General features: G+C 39.4%; 2 protein-coding genes across 3 annotated transcripts; both read right to left on the reverse strand.

Moving 5' to 3' along the window:
• Positions 1-1,203: 1,203 nt before the first annotated feature.
• Positions 1,204-10,166, reverse strand: znf740b (zinc finger protein 740b). 2 transcript variants are annotated; one of them, XM_071476274.1, is made up of 7 exons: positions 10,044-10,166; positions 6,371-6,521; positions 5,970-6,197; positions 4,997-5,131; positions 4,782-4,911; positions 4,192-4,310; positions 1,204-3,483 (listed from the first exon to the last, which is right to left on the reverse strand). In XM_071476274.1, the coding sequence occupies exons 2-7, from the start codon at positions 6,413-6,415 to the stop codon at positions 3,334-3,336; spliced, it is 807 nt and encodes a 268-aa protein (XP_071332375.1). In that variant the 5' UTR covers positions 6,416-6,521; positions 10,044-10,166; the 3' UTR covers positions 1,204-3,333. The 2 variants fall into 2 exon arrangements, with proteins under 2 accessions (XP_071332375.1, XP_071332376.1); XM_071476275.1 differs by lacking the exon at positions 6,371-6,521 and having other exon boundaries at positions 10,044-10,165.
• A 1,483-nt stretch (positions 10,167-11,649) lies between these two features.
• On the reverse strand, positions 11,650-16,522 carry csad (cysteine sulfinic acid decarboxylase). Its single transcript, XM_071476273.1, has 14 exons — positions 16,114-16,522; positions 15,881-16,026; positions 15,667-15,793; positions 15,493-15,583; positions 14,680-14,902; positions 14,449-14,528; positions 14,030-14,084; positions 13,773-13,889; positions 13,619-13,683; positions 13,375-13,456; positions 13,069-13,268; positions 12,665-12,716; positions 12,481-12,570; positions 11,650-12,277 (listed from the first exon to the last, which is right to left on the reverse strand). Exons 1-14 carry the CDS (start codon positions 16,130-16,132, stop codon positions 12,104-12,106), a joined length of 1,521 nt encoding a protein of 506 aa, XP_071332374.1. The 5' UTR covers positions 16,133-16,522; the 3' UTR covers positions 11,650-12,103.
• Between the last annotated feature and the right edge of the window lie 100 nt (positions 16,523-16,622).

Consider the following 16,622-nt stretch of genomic DNA (forward strand, 5'->3'; position numbering starts at 1 on the left):
CAAAACTGCATTGCTATCTGTAGTTGTGCTAGTTGACTGATTGATGTTCATAAAAAGAGAAATCTACGACAATTGTCTTCATCAGTTGTTTTAATTCTATAATAGAAGAATAGAAAAAAATTGAAGGAATCCCCTCAAGTTGGTCTTGAGATATCACACTTAGGAGGCCAAAAACATGCTTTGTGACATCACCGTGACCTTGACATTTGACCACTAAAGTCTAATCAGTTTATCCTTGAGTCAAAGCAAATGCTTGTGCCAAATTTGAAGATGAGATATTGCATTCATGTGAATGGGACCAGATGGATAGACAATTTGAAAACAAAATGCCTCCAGTCCTGGCCAGCGCTGGTGCATTGGTATATAAACAAGTATTTGCTGGTCACAGCTTATCAAATGTGAATTTTCCTCAGCTTCACATAATTGTAAATTGAATAGGTTTGGTTTTGTTGAACAGTGGTAAGAAAAAATAACTCTGGGCTCTGGTACAAGGAAATTTGTTATTTTGTCTTTATTGTATGATATGATGTTTGGTCTGTTTCTTTGTAGCATGATGGCCTTCTGACTAAAACGTATTCAAGCCAATTACAAGTGGAGATAGGAGCTGACTCCCTTTCTGATATGTATCTCATAGGTTATTTTTTATACACACCTGCCTCCTAAGATCACCTGTAGTTTTGTAAGATTTGTTTTTCATTTAATTATCAAAAACAATAAAGTCATTAACACTTATCATAGTTTTGAGTATCTACTTTTATCTCATTCATGTTATTGAATTGCTGGTATTTTCCCCCCTAGAGTGTTGTGTGATAATCTTGAATTACCACCCGTCTTGGAAAAATATTTTAAATTATTTCTACATCCTCAATACTACGCTATGGAGAAAACTGCCCCTCAATTGTTCATGGATGCCACCTGCTGACATGATTGGTGCATTGCATATTTCTGAAATGTACTGCAGTTTTTCTAGTCTTTTTGTCTAAGTAATGTGCTGACTGAAGACAGGTAATATAATTTATAATATATACAAAATATACAATTTTGTGCTTATTAAGGCTCAGTGGTTGGCAACAGAAAGACTGAAATCAGTCACAATAATTTATGGGTATTTTATGTTGCAAAGTCGTCAGAATAATCTACAATTCCCCCTGAGCTTCAGTCATGCAACGTGAAAGGTGGAAATCTGATGTGAAGAACTCGCACTTGTTTAAAAACTGTAACAGCTTTATTGAGACTTGGGGCCATAAAACTCCATTCACTACAATATGATTGACTGAGTCTTTACTTCACACCCCTGAAATGACATAAAAGAAAGGTGGGGCTAACATTAAAAAGAAAATCTCTTTACCAAAACAAAAATATGTATACAAGTTCCTCCAACAAATACATGCAAAAGAAAAATAAAAAAATGCTGACTAATCATGGCTGCTATACTAAAAGGGAAAGAGTGTCAGCTCTTACTTTACTCCTAATACCAAGTTGAAAAATTACTCATCATGGCCATCTCATTTTTCATAAGAAATCATCAGACTAATGATTATAACTTTGTAAATACTTTGATTCGCTTTTGGAGTGTAGGTCCCATACGTACTATCTTCTACCCCTACTACAATTTAAATATATATTAACTTCATAAACAGTAGACAAGTCAGTGATGGGCCCCAAACTCCTTTCACATGATCTAAAAGTCTGACAGCAACAGAACTACCAGTCTACTATAAAACATGTTTTCATCTAAACAGATAACAAATGTTAAAACTCCTGTCTTTCTTTACAATTGAGCTACCATCTTCAGTCCAGTGTTTACAAACTGATTAGATATTACAGAGGCCTGAACATACAGTAATATAATGTCGGTTATCATCATAGAAAACACCATGTGGACCTTGTATTCGCCTGCCCTTAAAGTACAATTATCATCTTCACTGAAGATGCTCAAGGTTAAACTAGAGATGAAATGACATGGCACTGTATTCAGATCACATTCAGTCAGGTCAAGACAGAGGTCAGCTCTCAAAATCTGGGGATGAGCCAAGATACACTTAAAACTGGTGTGGGCCATTTTCACGAGCACTGAACTAAAACTGGTTAATGCCATGAGAATTTTTGAAGTACCAGCAGTGAAAATGATTTGAGGTCTGGGGCTAGTTTTTGATCCACCTGTGCGCAAACAGCCTTATAAAAATCAGTTCTGATGAGATTTCACAGGGTAATGTACTGTCAGGAACCTTTAGGTGGATCTCAGCATACACATAATATGCTGACGTAGCCTCACTTATAAAAATACTTTTAAAAGTCTTTTTACGTCAGAGGAATCTAACACTGAGTGGAAAAAAATAAGACTGACAGTGGTTTGTAGGACCAGAGACAGTATATTCACTGAATTTATCCCAAGGTTGTTATTACAGAAGCACTTCAGGAAAAACCTCATTTTTGCCACAGACTAGTGGTTCCTACATCCAGCTAACATTACAAAAAAAGCTCACTAAACTTGTTCAAGAGCATCAAAAAAATCTCAGCTATTCCTACAAAACCTGTCGGCCCTCTACAGCCTTTCAACAGCGTAACCTTTAAACAGTCAGGACATCACCCCTTTAAAACAAGGAACAGTAGAGAACATGTGAGCCCATAGTCTCTATATGACTAACACCAAAATTAGTTGATAATTTGACGTCAGGTTAACCATCACTGTTATGCAACCTGTTTTTAGTGTTGTGTACTGTAGTTGCAGTGTTTGGCACACAACACAGTATTGGATAGGTGGATAATTACTTTCTCAAGGCAGCACGGACCACAAGTCTGCTGTGATGTTTCACTTGTCAGCAGCAGCTGGTACATGATAAGTAACCTAAGGAACACAAAATGAGTTAGGACCTGAACACTAAAAAGCTACATGGTTATATGTTTGTGTCCTTAAGTGAATTGTCCATATGTAGTAACAGGCAGCTCTGGGGCTGATGCAGACAGTCCATGCAGCCAGAAATACTTGCAATCTCTTGGCAGCAATACCAAAAATACCTGCAACCTTTCAGATCAAAGGAGATGTGTGCGTTTTTCATTAAGTTATTGCTGTAATACCATGATCCGTTGTCCAAGACTGTGAATTCATCCTCCTCCTTTTGCATGTATCATGAATGTAACAGTAGATTAAAAAAGTACAAAAAACTACTATCAAGCTCTGTGAACGAGCTGGTGAGCGCAAACTAAAGTTTGGTTGTGTTTAAGCTAGGCTGTTTTCAGGTTACAGTACTGTTGAGCTCCAATGTTCGACATTACTGAGCAGCAGACTGCTGTTGTCTATAGGATCTCTATGGGGTCCTGGGCCGCGGGGGGTCAGACAGTCAGACGGTTGTTGGATGGTTGTAGGGGGCTCCAGGAAGCTGGATGGGCAGATGCATCCTGTGAGTACTGGTTTTCCTCTTTGCTCATCCCAACTGTACACAGCCGTCGGTGCCTCAGCAGCCTGTCAGTCCGAGAGAAGTTCTGAAGCCAGGCAGAAGAAAGTGTGTTTCAGTCAAGTGGCGGAACAATGCTGACTCTGCTAAAACAGCTGAATTTGTTTATAGCTGTGAGATCCTGGCTTAAATGCAGAAACCCTAAAGAACATGTAAAGCCAAGCAGCCCCCAACTAATTCTCAAATTGGGCCAAATATCTGCCAGACTGGTTGTTGTTTGAAGTGCAGTTTGAGGGCAGTCACAATGCCAGAATAACTGCCAGAACAATCAACAGCCTGGCTCTCAGGCGAGTGATTGAATGTCTGGTGTGTCAGAAATTTTGGTCAGCTGTCTTGCAGTTAGAGCAGTTCCACAAATGAAGCATTATTTTCAATACTGTAGCTAAAACTTCTTGGTCTTGGAACTGGTGTGAAAAGAAACTCAAGAAACTTAACATTAAGTTTTTTCTCCTTACTATTTGGTCATTATGGAACTGCACAAAGTAATGCTGCCTTTCTGATTTTTTTAATCTACATGCGGTCATCTTGAAAATTTTTATTCAACTCTTTAATAGTTTAGTGTGAGCATCATGTCATGGCTGGTCAACTGATCTGTACAGTGAATTCTGGCCGTGCAGTAAGGCTGACTAAAATGTGCAGCTTGAGTTAATTTAAGACAAATATTGCACAGTGTCTGCTTAAAATATATTATAAAACATCCAAAAACGTGGCTATAATGAAAGAATGAATGACTAACCTGATGGCAGCGATCACACTGGTACGGCTTCTCTCCACTGTGCACCCTCTTGTGTCTGTCCAGGTGGTAACGCTGAATGAACCGCATATCACACGCATCACAGGCAAACGGCTTTTCCCCTGTGAACAATCACAGGTGGACAATAAATCAGTGTTTACTGAGACTTGCAGCATGTTTCACTTCATACGTTAATCACTTGCTCAAATATATTTTTCAATGTCGTTATTAAATTGATTTGTAATTAAAATCTTTTACTATACGGTAACTTTTCAGAGTCCTGTCTAAAGAGCAACAGTTACATGATATGGACTAGCATGGTAAGGAACAAAAGGTAAAAATACATGCAAGGCATTAAAACAAATTAAAAACATTCAATTTTCCAACAAAGAAAATGCACATGCCCAATTTAGTACTTAAAATCATTTAAGGTGTGTGGGTTTTTTTATACTTTAATCTAAGCAGATGGAGCCTCAGAAATGTATGGAGTCTCACTGAGGTCCACTGGCTGAATAGTGGCATCACTACTCATTATGCCATCCTGTTTCCATCATCTTTATAAAAGAGCGAAGAAGTGAGCTGTGATATCTCACCTGTATGTGTAAGTATATGTCGCTTGAGGTGGTAGCTACTCCGGAAAGCTCCATAGCAGTGGTCACAGATGAAGTTCTTCTGGACTTTCAAGGAACTGTCGTCATCCATATCGACTGGTGGAAGTATATGCTGCCAACGACGACAGTTTTTGTTAAATCTGAGCTAAACATCAAGAGTAGATCTTTGTAAAGTGTAGCTTTTGAACAATCCTTACCTCCACTTTCTCTTTAACTTTGTTGGATGACCCTGATTTTTTGTGCTTTTTCTTGGGTTGCATATTCTGGTTTGCCTGCATGTCCTTCCCATCCAACAGTCTTGATGAGTGATAATCACCGTCTTTTCGGATTAGCTTTTGGAGAAAGTAAAAGATCAGTATTAGTAGGTAAGATGCACAACTATGGCAGCTATTTCGCAGTGCATGCTAAAACATGCTAGTTTACAATCAAGCAGCAAACACATACAAGGTAAAAACCACACACAATAATATTGTGATAATATAAAACATTGGTTTTCAAAGTAAGGGTCCTTGAGGGGAAAAGGGAAATCATTTTAAGCGAAAAGGGAAATAATTTATTTTTAACCATATTTCATCCTTAAATAACACAATGACAGAATGTATGACTATTTTGGTCATGGCTTTCAAACTGTTTCTGTAATAAAACATCTAAAGCAAAAATCTTATCAGATGGGGGACCCTGGGACAAAATCTTATCAAATGGGGGTAATTTATGTCAGTTTAGGGGTCCGTGATGGGTTAAGTTGAGATCCAAAATGTGTCTTCATAGGAGAAGTTACATTTGCTGAAGTTGACAATCACTGTGCTTTAATAACCTTAAAATGTCCTTATGTCTGCTTACAAATGTATAACATTACAAACCATTCATTAAAGTTTATATGGTGCTTATAAATGCTAAATAAGGGGGATTACATAATCACACATAATCACATTCCTTTTGAGTCCCATGACAGAATTAGAGCTACCTGAAGTTTTAAGTTTTCTTAGGTTTACTGTGACTGCATAAAATCTATGTGTTAACAACTTAAATTTTGTTCCTAATAGCAAAATTTTGAAATAACAGATTTCGAAGACTTTCTGAGCGTCTTTCTGTCCTTTTTTGTCTCCATGCAAAATAAACAAAGAAGCTCCTGTGGTGAGCATGGAGCTGTGGATGGCATCTCTCTCTCACCAGGGGTGGACAGCTCCCAGCTGAAGGATGGCCCATGTGGCTGTTGTGTGGTTGTCCATGGTGAACCTGGTGTCCATGGTGGTTGTGCTGCGAGTGGGTTTGCTGGCTCTCAGGACTGGCCCTGTGCCCCTGACCCAGGGGTGACATCATCTTCTTCTGGCCTGGGATGCTGTTGGCTTGCATCAGGGCCATGCTGGACAGCACCGCCTCACAGCCCAGCAACCCAGCCTGGAAACACAAACAACGTGTCAGAGTAGAAAGAGGGGGCCAATGGACTCCTCACAGAGACAAGGAGTCAGGGAGAAGGAGGGGGTGGGTTGAGAAATGGGAAGAGAAATGAACTGGCATTGGGACACACTAAAACCATGATGGTGATTCTGGAGATGAAGACTTCCACTGACCCATTTCATATGGTCTCGAACAGAGTTGTTGGAATGGTGTGTCATCGCCGTGGTTTGAATGCGTGTGTGTTTGGGGGAACAGAGGGGGCTTCACTCAGGATGAGGGGTGACAGAAGAGACCACAACCACCCAAATCATCAGGGGCCAAAGCCTGAAAGTAGAGGCATGACAACATAAGGCTAATATTTTTACATGCTGGAATCTGGAGCTGGAAACCCAGACCAATCCATTTAGATTGAACAAATCACCAAATCTGGATATACGGTATGACCAGAAATTTTGGTCCAGCATCTATAGTTTATCAGGCAATAAAGCCCCAATGGTTTGGTGCACACCACATGCCACCACGGGTGACAGAAGACACAACAGTCAGGCAGAAGAAAACAAGGAAATCTAATGGAAATCTTCAAAAACAAAATGCATCTGTGCAGTTATGATACATCAATCAAACAAATGCGTCATATATGAAGTGATAATGAAAAAAAATGGGTCGTGAGTTTCTGTTTGAGAGCAGCAAATTTACTGTAAAACACAATTTTTCTTATATTGTTTATATTGTTTTACACATCTTCAAAAGGAAATAGAGACAATGTGATATTTTATAAACTGATTGAAAGCTATAAATTCTCTTAATATAGCTGCAAAAATAAGCCCAATAAACTTACATTTCAAAGCAAATTCTTGCAGATAAAACTATAACTCAGTCTGCATCTGAGCAACTCATATCGCCATAGCAACTCATATTGGGTTTTGCCCAAGTCATGTTTCACAGCACAAATCAACTGATGAATCATTGGGTTGTTTCACATAGTTCAGTAACCAGTCAGTCATTATAAAGTGCACAGGATTTCAGGCGATGAAATCTAGTAACAGCTGCAATGAACATCTGCTCTCAATCACCTGTAACTGTAACGCACTGCACGATAATGACTGAACAAAACAAACACATTTCCTCAGAATTACTAGATATTTTGTAGAAATATCTAATAAACTGTATTTACATTAAATACAAACATTTTTTTCCCTTGTCCTCCATTCTTGCACTATTATATTCTCAAGTGTAAGGGCAGTGAAGTGAAGTCATAGTGGTATTACCCCCAGTCAGTCAGCTTTTATGTTCTATGCTGGGTATGCTAATCTAGCATAGAACACAGTGCACAGGAATAATTTGGGGATTAAAATACCTTTATCTGACTTCTTGAGGAGCAACCTACCTACTGAAATAGTTATTAAAAGCTGGGATAGAAATTTTGATGCCTAATGTCACTAGTTCAACAAAATAAAATAAAACTTCAGTGGTATAAGATGTTAGACCTATCTTATCATCGATTCAGTAAAGTGACTAAGTATTAGAACAGTGTTTAGATTCCATCAAAAACATTTAACAACATGTACATTTTCAGACAAAAGTCACCCTCTGACCAAAAATCCTGCCCATCACTGCTTTTACATATGCACAAGTATCCTGGTTATGATCAGGTTTTTGGAGTCTCCCACTGATGTGTTGCATATGTAAAAACCTCACCCAGGTTTCTGCCATGTTTTCAGGTGCACACTCAACTTAAGTTACATAATAGTCAGTAGCAGAAAAAAAATATGGTAAATGATGTAATGGTGATGTAAAAGGAAGGTCTGAATTGGAAATGCAGATTGCACTTGTTTGCAATCAGGAGAAGACAAATCCAGGAGAATAATAATCCAAGCATTGTTAATACAGCCAGAAACCAAACTGTGTTCATTCACAGTTGTTGTGGTAACTCGGTCAGTATGGGAATAAGAGGCAGATATTTTAAGGAAATTACACAAACCAACCATCAGAAACCATTGTCTGATCATGTAAACAGGGATATGAACAACCAGGTTTCTCTGTGTTCCATGTAAACACCACAGTCTAAATATGATCAAAACCAGGACACTCATGTGCACTTAAATACATTCATTATTACAACGTCAAGAACTATGGCAGACAAAATAACTGCCTTGCATGCTGTGGGATTTAGCACATGTGCAAGACGAAAAGTGGCAGGTAGCAGTTTAAGAAAATGACCAAAATCTTAGTGGGAAAAATGTTATATCCTTGGCACTGCAAAGCAAAAGATTTGGTATAAACAAATAACAGAATACAGTTGCAGTAGGACATATTAACACATTACCACCATGCTCAATACTCCTAACTGACTGTAAGAAGAAAGTACGATTATTGCAGTGTTATGGGTAAACTGTTAAATTATCATCAGGAATGCTGTAAAGGAAAATCTATGGCTCATGTAACGTGCAAAAGTTAGGCACTTTAGATGTTTAGATTCTTATTCATCACACAACACCATCAGGGAGACGTCTGATCGGTCCAAGATTTATTCTGCAGCCTGATGACAAGCCCAAACACACAGACAGAGTCGTAAAGAACCATCTCAACATCATGGAGTCCGTCTGGGATTACATGAAGAGACAGAAGACACTGAGACAGCCTAAAGCCAAAGAAGAACTGAGGCAAGTTCTCCAAGATCCTTGAAACATCCTTCCTGCAGAGTACCATGGAGTACACCAAGGAGAACTGGTGCTGTTTTCAAATCAAAGTGTGACCACACCAAATATTGATCTGATCTGATTTTTTTAATGTTCTTTTTACTGCACTTTGCACATTTAGTGCAAACACTACTCAACATTACTATTAACCACTGTTATCTGTCATTATTATTGATAACACCGTTACCTACACAGCTGTTCCTGGTCTCTCTCTCTCTCTCTCCTCCCCCCTCCCCCCCCTTTTTTTATCTCCTCCTAAACCCAACCGGTCGAGGCAGATGGCGGCCGACCCTGAGCCCGGTTCTGTTGGAGGTTTCTTCCTGTTAAAAGGGAGTTTTTCCTCCCCCCTGTCGCCAAGCGCTTGCTCTTTGTGGGAACTCTTGGGTTTTTCTCTGTAACAAAGTAAGGTCTTGACCTTGCCCTGTAAAGTGCCTTGAGATTATGTATATTATGATTTGGCGCTATACAAATAAAATTGAATTGAATTGAATTAAAACTTTTGCACGGTACTGTATATCTATACAGACCATGCATGAAACCTTTAGCAGCACAGAAACAAAAATTGTCATTCATCAATTCAGGGTGAAATATTTGCTTTCAATCAACCAGTCTAAGTATCTTAAAGGTGCAAATGATTTGTGTTGTGAGTCGTTCTCATTTGTAAGCGTGTGGGTTTTATGCTCCTGCAAAACAGACATGTTTATAAAACAACAACCATGTTTATGAAATGAATCACTCAGCACCGGTGAGCTAGCCAACGACTGATACCTTGTTTGAAAACGGACCATCCCTTAACAGGTGAGATTTATTGGTCAAACGGGACTGTTTCTGCAGCACACCGGATGTCCAGATATGTAGAGGACAGCTGTAAAGGTGTGCAGTGTGGCGAGAGTCTCCACTGAACGGAACAGAAAAGGCTAACTAGCTAGCCAGCCAGTAGTTGGGTTTTGGGATAACTCTTGTATGACTGCACCCCCACCCCCCGCCCCAGACAACACAACAACAGCCAGGCAGGGCGTGCGGGCTCAGTGCCGACCACAAAACACCACCTCCCTCACCGGCTACTGCCGTTAGAAACGCACAAGTAGCGGATTGTAAAAGGCCTAAAGAGCCGCTAGCGAAATGTGTCGCAAACCCGACTGCTTACCTTTCGATTTTTAGAGTTTTGTAGGTTATTATTTCTTGTCGCACTTCCAATTTCTTCTCAGTTTACAAACACTGACAGGAAACGCCACCGGAAGCGCTCCGCGGGGAGAGTCGTGATTGGTCGGACGCCCGGTCACATGACCGAAGCGGGTTGACCTACATTTTCGGCCATGATTGTGAGGGAGTGTTTGGCGGCTGCGTGGAAGTGGGGGCTCTGTAGAGGCGGTGGCGTACCACAAAGATCTGCGCCCCGTAATTGTGCCGCCTCAGGGGACCCGCTTCCCCTTTATGGTTACTGTTGTTTTCATGGCCAACCTGTTTAGTCTGTATGAAACAAACTCTATAGAGAAAAGAGGGTCTTGGTCTGCTTCCAAACCAACTTATGGTCTGAAAGCAAACAGGCCAACCACAGGATTTTTTAGAGAGCACATCTGTGACTTTAACGTGAATTCAAAACTACTCTTGACCTGTCCAGGGAGATCTTATAATCAGTAACCAAGGTGACATGATTAGACAGTCTGAGGTGTGTTTTGCTTGTATGCTCAGTGTACTTTGTCAGATCATTAAGTGGCCTACCCTTAAAAAGACATAGCACTCCCCCAGTAATATCCCTGTTTATTGCTGTACCAGAGGTAATTCATAACATGTGATCGGTTTGCAGCTTAATAATACTGATAATGCTGATAATCACTTATTTCTCCATGAGCTTTAACAGAGCATAAGTATAGGCTACTCAATAGAAGCATCAAAGCACAGACTGACCGGCTGTCTGAATTAAGATTTCCCCACGTGGGTCCTGATAATGCAGGATAATAAAACAGTCCCATCAGTATAACTTCAAGTTTACGTTCATATATGAAAACAGTCAGTGTGAACGTGAACTGCACCAGAACTAAAATGCAATGTCAGATTTTTATTTTTTTTTTTCTGCGGTCTGGATCAAATGAGCCGACAGATGTAAAACCTCCTGAATGAAAAAGTGTCAACACATACTCACTGGAATCATGTTTTACTTGCAAAATTATGGTCACTTAGTTTCCAGCCCAATCTATTTCAACATAGAAATATATATATATGATGCTGCTGATGGTTTATTTCCCTCAGTAAATCCAATCACAACAATGTAATCATGTTTCAAATGTTAGTACTTAAGAAACAATGGTGATAACAAGTGACAGGGACACAGTATCAACAAACGACATAATTTAAATACATCAATACGCTAAAAAACATATTAGCTACCATAAAATAAGATGGGAATGACTAGGTTTTTGTGAAATTCATCCAAAAATCTGCACTCAGTATCCTGATTGCATTTGGCTAGAGGAACTTGCTGTGGGCTCACACAATTTTGGTGGCTCTTACTCGTCGTCTCTATAGTGCCGCCCTGAGGATAAAACCTCAAAGTGCAAAGGGTGGGAAGTATCATTTACCATCTGGAAGGCTTTACTCTTTGCATTTAAATTATATTTCTCACTTGGTTGCATTGGCAGTTTCCCTGATTTTACTAGCTACGTGTACTGTTTTCTGCAACTTATTAAAATTTTATCTTATATAAGTTAGATATCTAGTTTTATTTGACATTTTACTCTATTTTATAATATGGTACAACAAAACAGTCTACTATTGTTTGTAGTCGCCTTTATTGTTTTAAGTCTCCCTGTAGTGTGTTTGTAGTCTCAATTATTATTGTAAGTCTCCTTTTAGTGTAAACTTGTCTTATCCTAAAAAATGGTTTAAAACAGTCTCTGGTCAAGTGATTTCAGAACAATTGTTTAATTTACTGGAAATGTTTGAAAATACCTTTCAAATAAAGGCCACAGACATTTATGTAAAATGATGACATTTTCTTTTTTATTCAGTTATTATCAATATTCTGGCCTATGGTTTTTTAAAACGTATAGCCTATTATCTCTTTTTTTCACAGCCATGAGCAAAACATGAGCAAATCACATCTATCAAATGGTACAGCCACTTTGTTTCTCATCATTTGTGACATTACGATGGCAGGCTTTGGGCACAACCTCAGATTCTAAATGGACGGCTGAGTTGTAATTCTGGTCACAAATCGTTTCCAAGTCTTTCAATTTCATTGAGAAAGAAGTCCATGTCTTTCTGGGAAACGAGGGGGGAGAACACAATCACACGGAAGAAGTTGACCCGGTTCCCCAGAGGTTGGTAGCCCACCATCATTGTGCCTTGTTTCATCATGCGTTCCTTAATGACTGGAGCAACCTTTGTATTAAAAACACAAACACACACACACACAGTTAACTTGAAGAATAAGATAATAGATAGTAAATACCATGAAAACGAAAAACATGGGAGACTACCAGGCTGCCCGCATCCATGAAATGAAATGAAAAATCTCAACTATACTCTGATGTAAGTGTAGTCTGTATGTATGCATAGTCCACTGATGTAATACAGCAACTTACTTTTGCCAGTCTGTCCCAGTAATCTGCATTTCCTTCCTTCCCCCTCAAACTGGGTGGTATATACCAGAAGCATACATTCACAAACTCTGGCTGTCCATGAAGACAAATACAGACAAGTATTACACGATTTTGCAAAGAAAAAAACTACTTTATGTTTCTCAGTGGACTTGTGATATTCACCTACCTCACCCAAAAGATGGAACCCTTCTCTTTTCTTCATCTGCTCCACCAGATACCTGCAGGAGCAAGTTTTCATGTTGGACTGTTGGCCAGAACTCAAAAAGTTGACGTTGTTGGTGTTATTTGATCAACAAAATGGAGACTGGTGATGGTAAGTGAAGACCATGTGAATGAGGGGTTACATGTCAAGAGTCACCTACAAGTATGTTAACCTGCTGCATACAAGATTAACCCAATCCTTCTTCCTCGATGTTTATATTCAGAAACACTTACATAGCCAACTTACTGATAAGACATGAGTGAAGTGAAATAGCAAAATAGCACTGCTTTTAAATTACACATCTTCAACATGAGATCATTTTGACTTCACCACTTGACTTGTGGCTTGTGCTGTGCAACAGCATTTACCTTACGTGGATGAAAGCTTTGTCTACACGCTCTTCCAAACCATCAGAGCCGACAGCTTTCCACATCAACCACAACTTCAGACAGTCCACTTTGCGGCTGCACTGCACAGACTTATCCCCAATGTCCAGATTGACATCGTAGAACTTGTCTTGCTGGAAGAGGTATGTGGCATTGGCACTGTGGCACTGCTTCAACAAGTTCTGAGAAGAAGCAGATGACTGTCAATTTTTTTTTAAAAGTACAAAACCATGAAAACATCATGATGTGTATCAGGTCATTCAGTAGCCTCAAACTGTGAAGCCAAACCGTAGTATCCTTTAGCAGCAAAGCAGAGCACTGCAGGCCAGCCACCAGCATCTTGTGTGGGTTCCAGGCTACTGAATTTGCTCTTGTTCCACAAACACACACACACACACACACACACAAATACACACAAATACATACAACAACAACAACAATAATCAATATATTGCCTGTATCCTCTATGTGACCGTATTGTGTAGCCTTCCTCATGATGTAAAATGCATCTTCCAGGCCTGTATATAAATACCTGTCAACCCCTTTCATCAGATGTCTGTGTTGCTTGGAAAAGAGCACACTCCCTCCCCAGGCAGCCTGAAACAAGCGACAAAACAGACGAACTTCTGCATGTGCTTAGATTTTAATGAACATAATACAGATTTTTCTTCCACTGAAGGACTCACGTCTACGTGCATCCAGAGCTTGTGTTTCTCACAGACATCAGCTATGTGGTCCAACGGGTCAAAGGCACCCTGAACTGTGGTCCCTGATGTGCAGCTTACAAGGAATGGCATTGAACCCTGGCAGAAACAAACTGGAACTGAGTACGGTTACCGTGCACTCTTGGATTTCTGGTTTGCAGGATGAACAAAAAGCATGAAAAAAAATGTTTTATGGTTCATTGGTGAACCACAACATGTCATATCTGATACTTACTCACCTGAGATTTTGCCAGCTTTATCTTTTCATCCAGGTCCTCTGGACTCATATGCCCTCTACAGCACATGACAGAGCAAGGAGAAGAGGTAAAGAAATATCAACAAGGTATCATTGTGATAGGACCCTGAAACTGACAATGACTACTTAATCCATTTATACATTATTATAATAATAATAATTATTATTATTATTGATTGTTTAATCTCTAAAATGTCAGAAAATAGTGGAATTCCCCAAGGTTAATGCAATGATATAAAATGGATAAAAGATGTAAATCCTTACATTTGGGAATCTGGAACCAGGGAATTTTTGGCATTTTTGCTCAAAATATTACTTTAATGATTAATTGATTGTGAGGGTTTGTCATTATTTATTAATAAATCAACAATTTTAGCTTAGCTCTTACAATAAATACATTACCCATCATCCACTTTCACCAAAATAACATTGTCCATCCCGATACCAAGAAATGCTGCCCCTTTCTTCACAGAGTAATGGCTCTGGGAAAAACATGAGGAATGCTTTTTTAAAAAAATCATATTTATGTAGAGACAACACAAAGACTACAGAATGAAAACCTTTTATAAAGCTTCATTCTCTATCTATGATCTCAATCCCTCGGATGTGCAGTGTTAAACAGCCATTCCTGACCTCTGGAGATGTAAAGATGGTTAGTCTTGGGAGACCCCACAGCCCCTGGCTTTTGATCTCTGGGAAGAGTTGGTGGCGCGCAAGGTTCATGGCATACATGTTAGAGGTAGATCCTCCAGGGCAGAAAATACCATCACCTTGTGTCCAGCCCACCAGCTGCCGCAGCCCTCTCAGAACCTCAGTCTCCATCAGCACAAACACAGGCGCCACCTCATAGGTGAAACTGCAGGTAACATACACACAAAAATGACCACTGCATTAATAAACAGCTGCCTAACACCAGCAGTGAAAACCAATTTGGTACATTTACTCAAGCACTATACTTAGGTATAGTTTACTTGAATATTTTAATTTTCTGCCACTTTATAGTTTATTCCGCTACATTTATTTGGCTAGAGACTTGTTAACTTGTTAGATTCAGATTTTATGTACAAAAAATAGGATCACATACTAAAATGATAAATTGATATAGATTAAACAACCCAGAAAAAAACGTATAAAAACTACCTTCATCTTGACCAGCAACATTTACATGCTCTTTACATGTTTAAAAATCAATAATAATCAATAATATAGTATATATAATAATAGATCACTGGGAAAGGGTCCATTCTACATAACACAGGCTTTCACTTTTGTACATTGTGTTGCTAATAGTTCTCAACTTTTACTTATTGAAATTTTGAATGCAAGATTTTACTTTTTACATTGGTTATTGCTATTTTTTACTCTGAACAGCCTACTACCATCACAGCCTAAAACAGTCACAATACCTCATCTATTACATGTGCTTTATGTGTTATAGGCTCTTACAGGTTAGTGTTGAGAGCCTCAGTGAGAAATCGTCCAGCCAAGGAATGGTAGTCTACTCCACCAAACTGCTGGTTAAAAAAACGTGGGTGACCTGAAACGAGTGAAAAACAGGTCTCATCATGAGTGAATAAAGGTCAGTCTATTCCACTGCTTCAACTGTCCCAGCAGTCTTACTTGTCTTAATGCTGTACTTGGCGACATCTTTTACTCTCTGTAGGAGCCTGTGCTGTGGCTCCCCTGTCGCCCTCAGCGGCAGATCAAGCAGCAGAGCCAGCTCCTCTGGCTCCTTCCACTCACAAACCTGCAGGAAGAAAAAATGGATTATGAGTTTTGTCAAGGATAATCACTGTAATATGACAGAACTGGGATTTCGGGTTTCACAAGAGACCTTCTCTTTGACGTCTGTGCCCTTGCAGAGCACCTCCTCCACAATAATTTTGAAGGTTTCACTCAAGAAGAGTTGGCCCTCTGCGTGGTCAGTAAGAGGCTCATTCAGGTCATGGAGATTAGCGGGTTCCTTGGTCTGCCTATCAGCTGTTGTTACAAGAAACACATGAACAATCGCTACCAAAAGTCAAGAGTTACAAACCAGAACAGACAAATACAGCAAACTGTACTCACATGGGAACATGTTTGCCATATTGACAGTTTAAAAAAGTTGGTGAATCTCTACCCCTTTATTAGTCCGTGCTGACAAAGCAGACTGCAGCAAATGGCTACAAAGCAAAGGTGTAGTGTGGTAGGAGCGTGAAGGAGTCGACCTTTGCCCCAGACAAAGTTAATTAATGTTGTCTGAAATGAGGGAAAAGAAACAACAGAGAAGTCAGTAACTTATGATTTATGAGTTTCTGCCATAAAAAAGAAAGTCCATGTGAATTTGTTGTGCATTTCAGTAAATGTTTCTCATTGGATCTCAACCACTTTAAAACCTCAATTCCAATATTTTCTCAGGTAACAACTGTTAATAATAAGATTATTTCGTGTGTTTTGGAATGTAGGCACTGCTCATCTAGCCTCCTTAGACTGTCACAGATGGTGGAAGGTGCATTTAATCTAAAAAAACCAACATATGCAGATCAACAGGGAACATGTCAGTGCTCCTGTTTTGACTCACTCTGTTCATTCACAAC

The sequence above is a fragment of the Trachinotus anak genome, unplaced genomic scaffold (genome assembly GCF_046630095.1).
Source record: "Trachinotus anak isolate AG129_WGS33_773 ecotype Australia unplaced genomic scaffold, CSIRO_AGI_Tana_v1 ptg000004l, whole genome shotgun sequence".
Lineage (NCBI taxonomy): Eukaryota > Metazoa > Chordata > Actinopteri > Carangiformes > Carangidae > Trachinotus > Trachinotus anak.

Coding starts and splice junctions, on each gene's coding strand:
- znf740b (XM_071476274.1), bottom strand. CDS start 6,415: ATGACACACCATTCCAACAACTCTGTTCGAGACCATATGAAATGG. Junction 6,198..6,370: donor TTCGAGACCATATGAAATGG/GTCAGTGGAAGT, acceptor TTGTGTTTCCAG/GCTGGGTTGCTGGGCTGTGA. Junction 4,311..4,781: donor ACATATACTTACACATACAG/GTGAGATATCAC, acceptor GATTGTTCACAG/GGGAAAAGCCGTTTGCCTGT.
- csad (XM_071476273.1), bottom strand. Junction 14,903..15,492: donor GAGGCTCTCAACACTAACCT/GTAAGAGCCTAT, acceptor TGTTACCTGCAG/TTTCACCTATGAGGTGGCGC. Junction 12,571..12,664: donor GGTTCCATCTTTTGGGTGAG/GTAGGTGAATAT, acceptor CTTCATGGACAG/CCAGAGTTTGTGAATGTATG.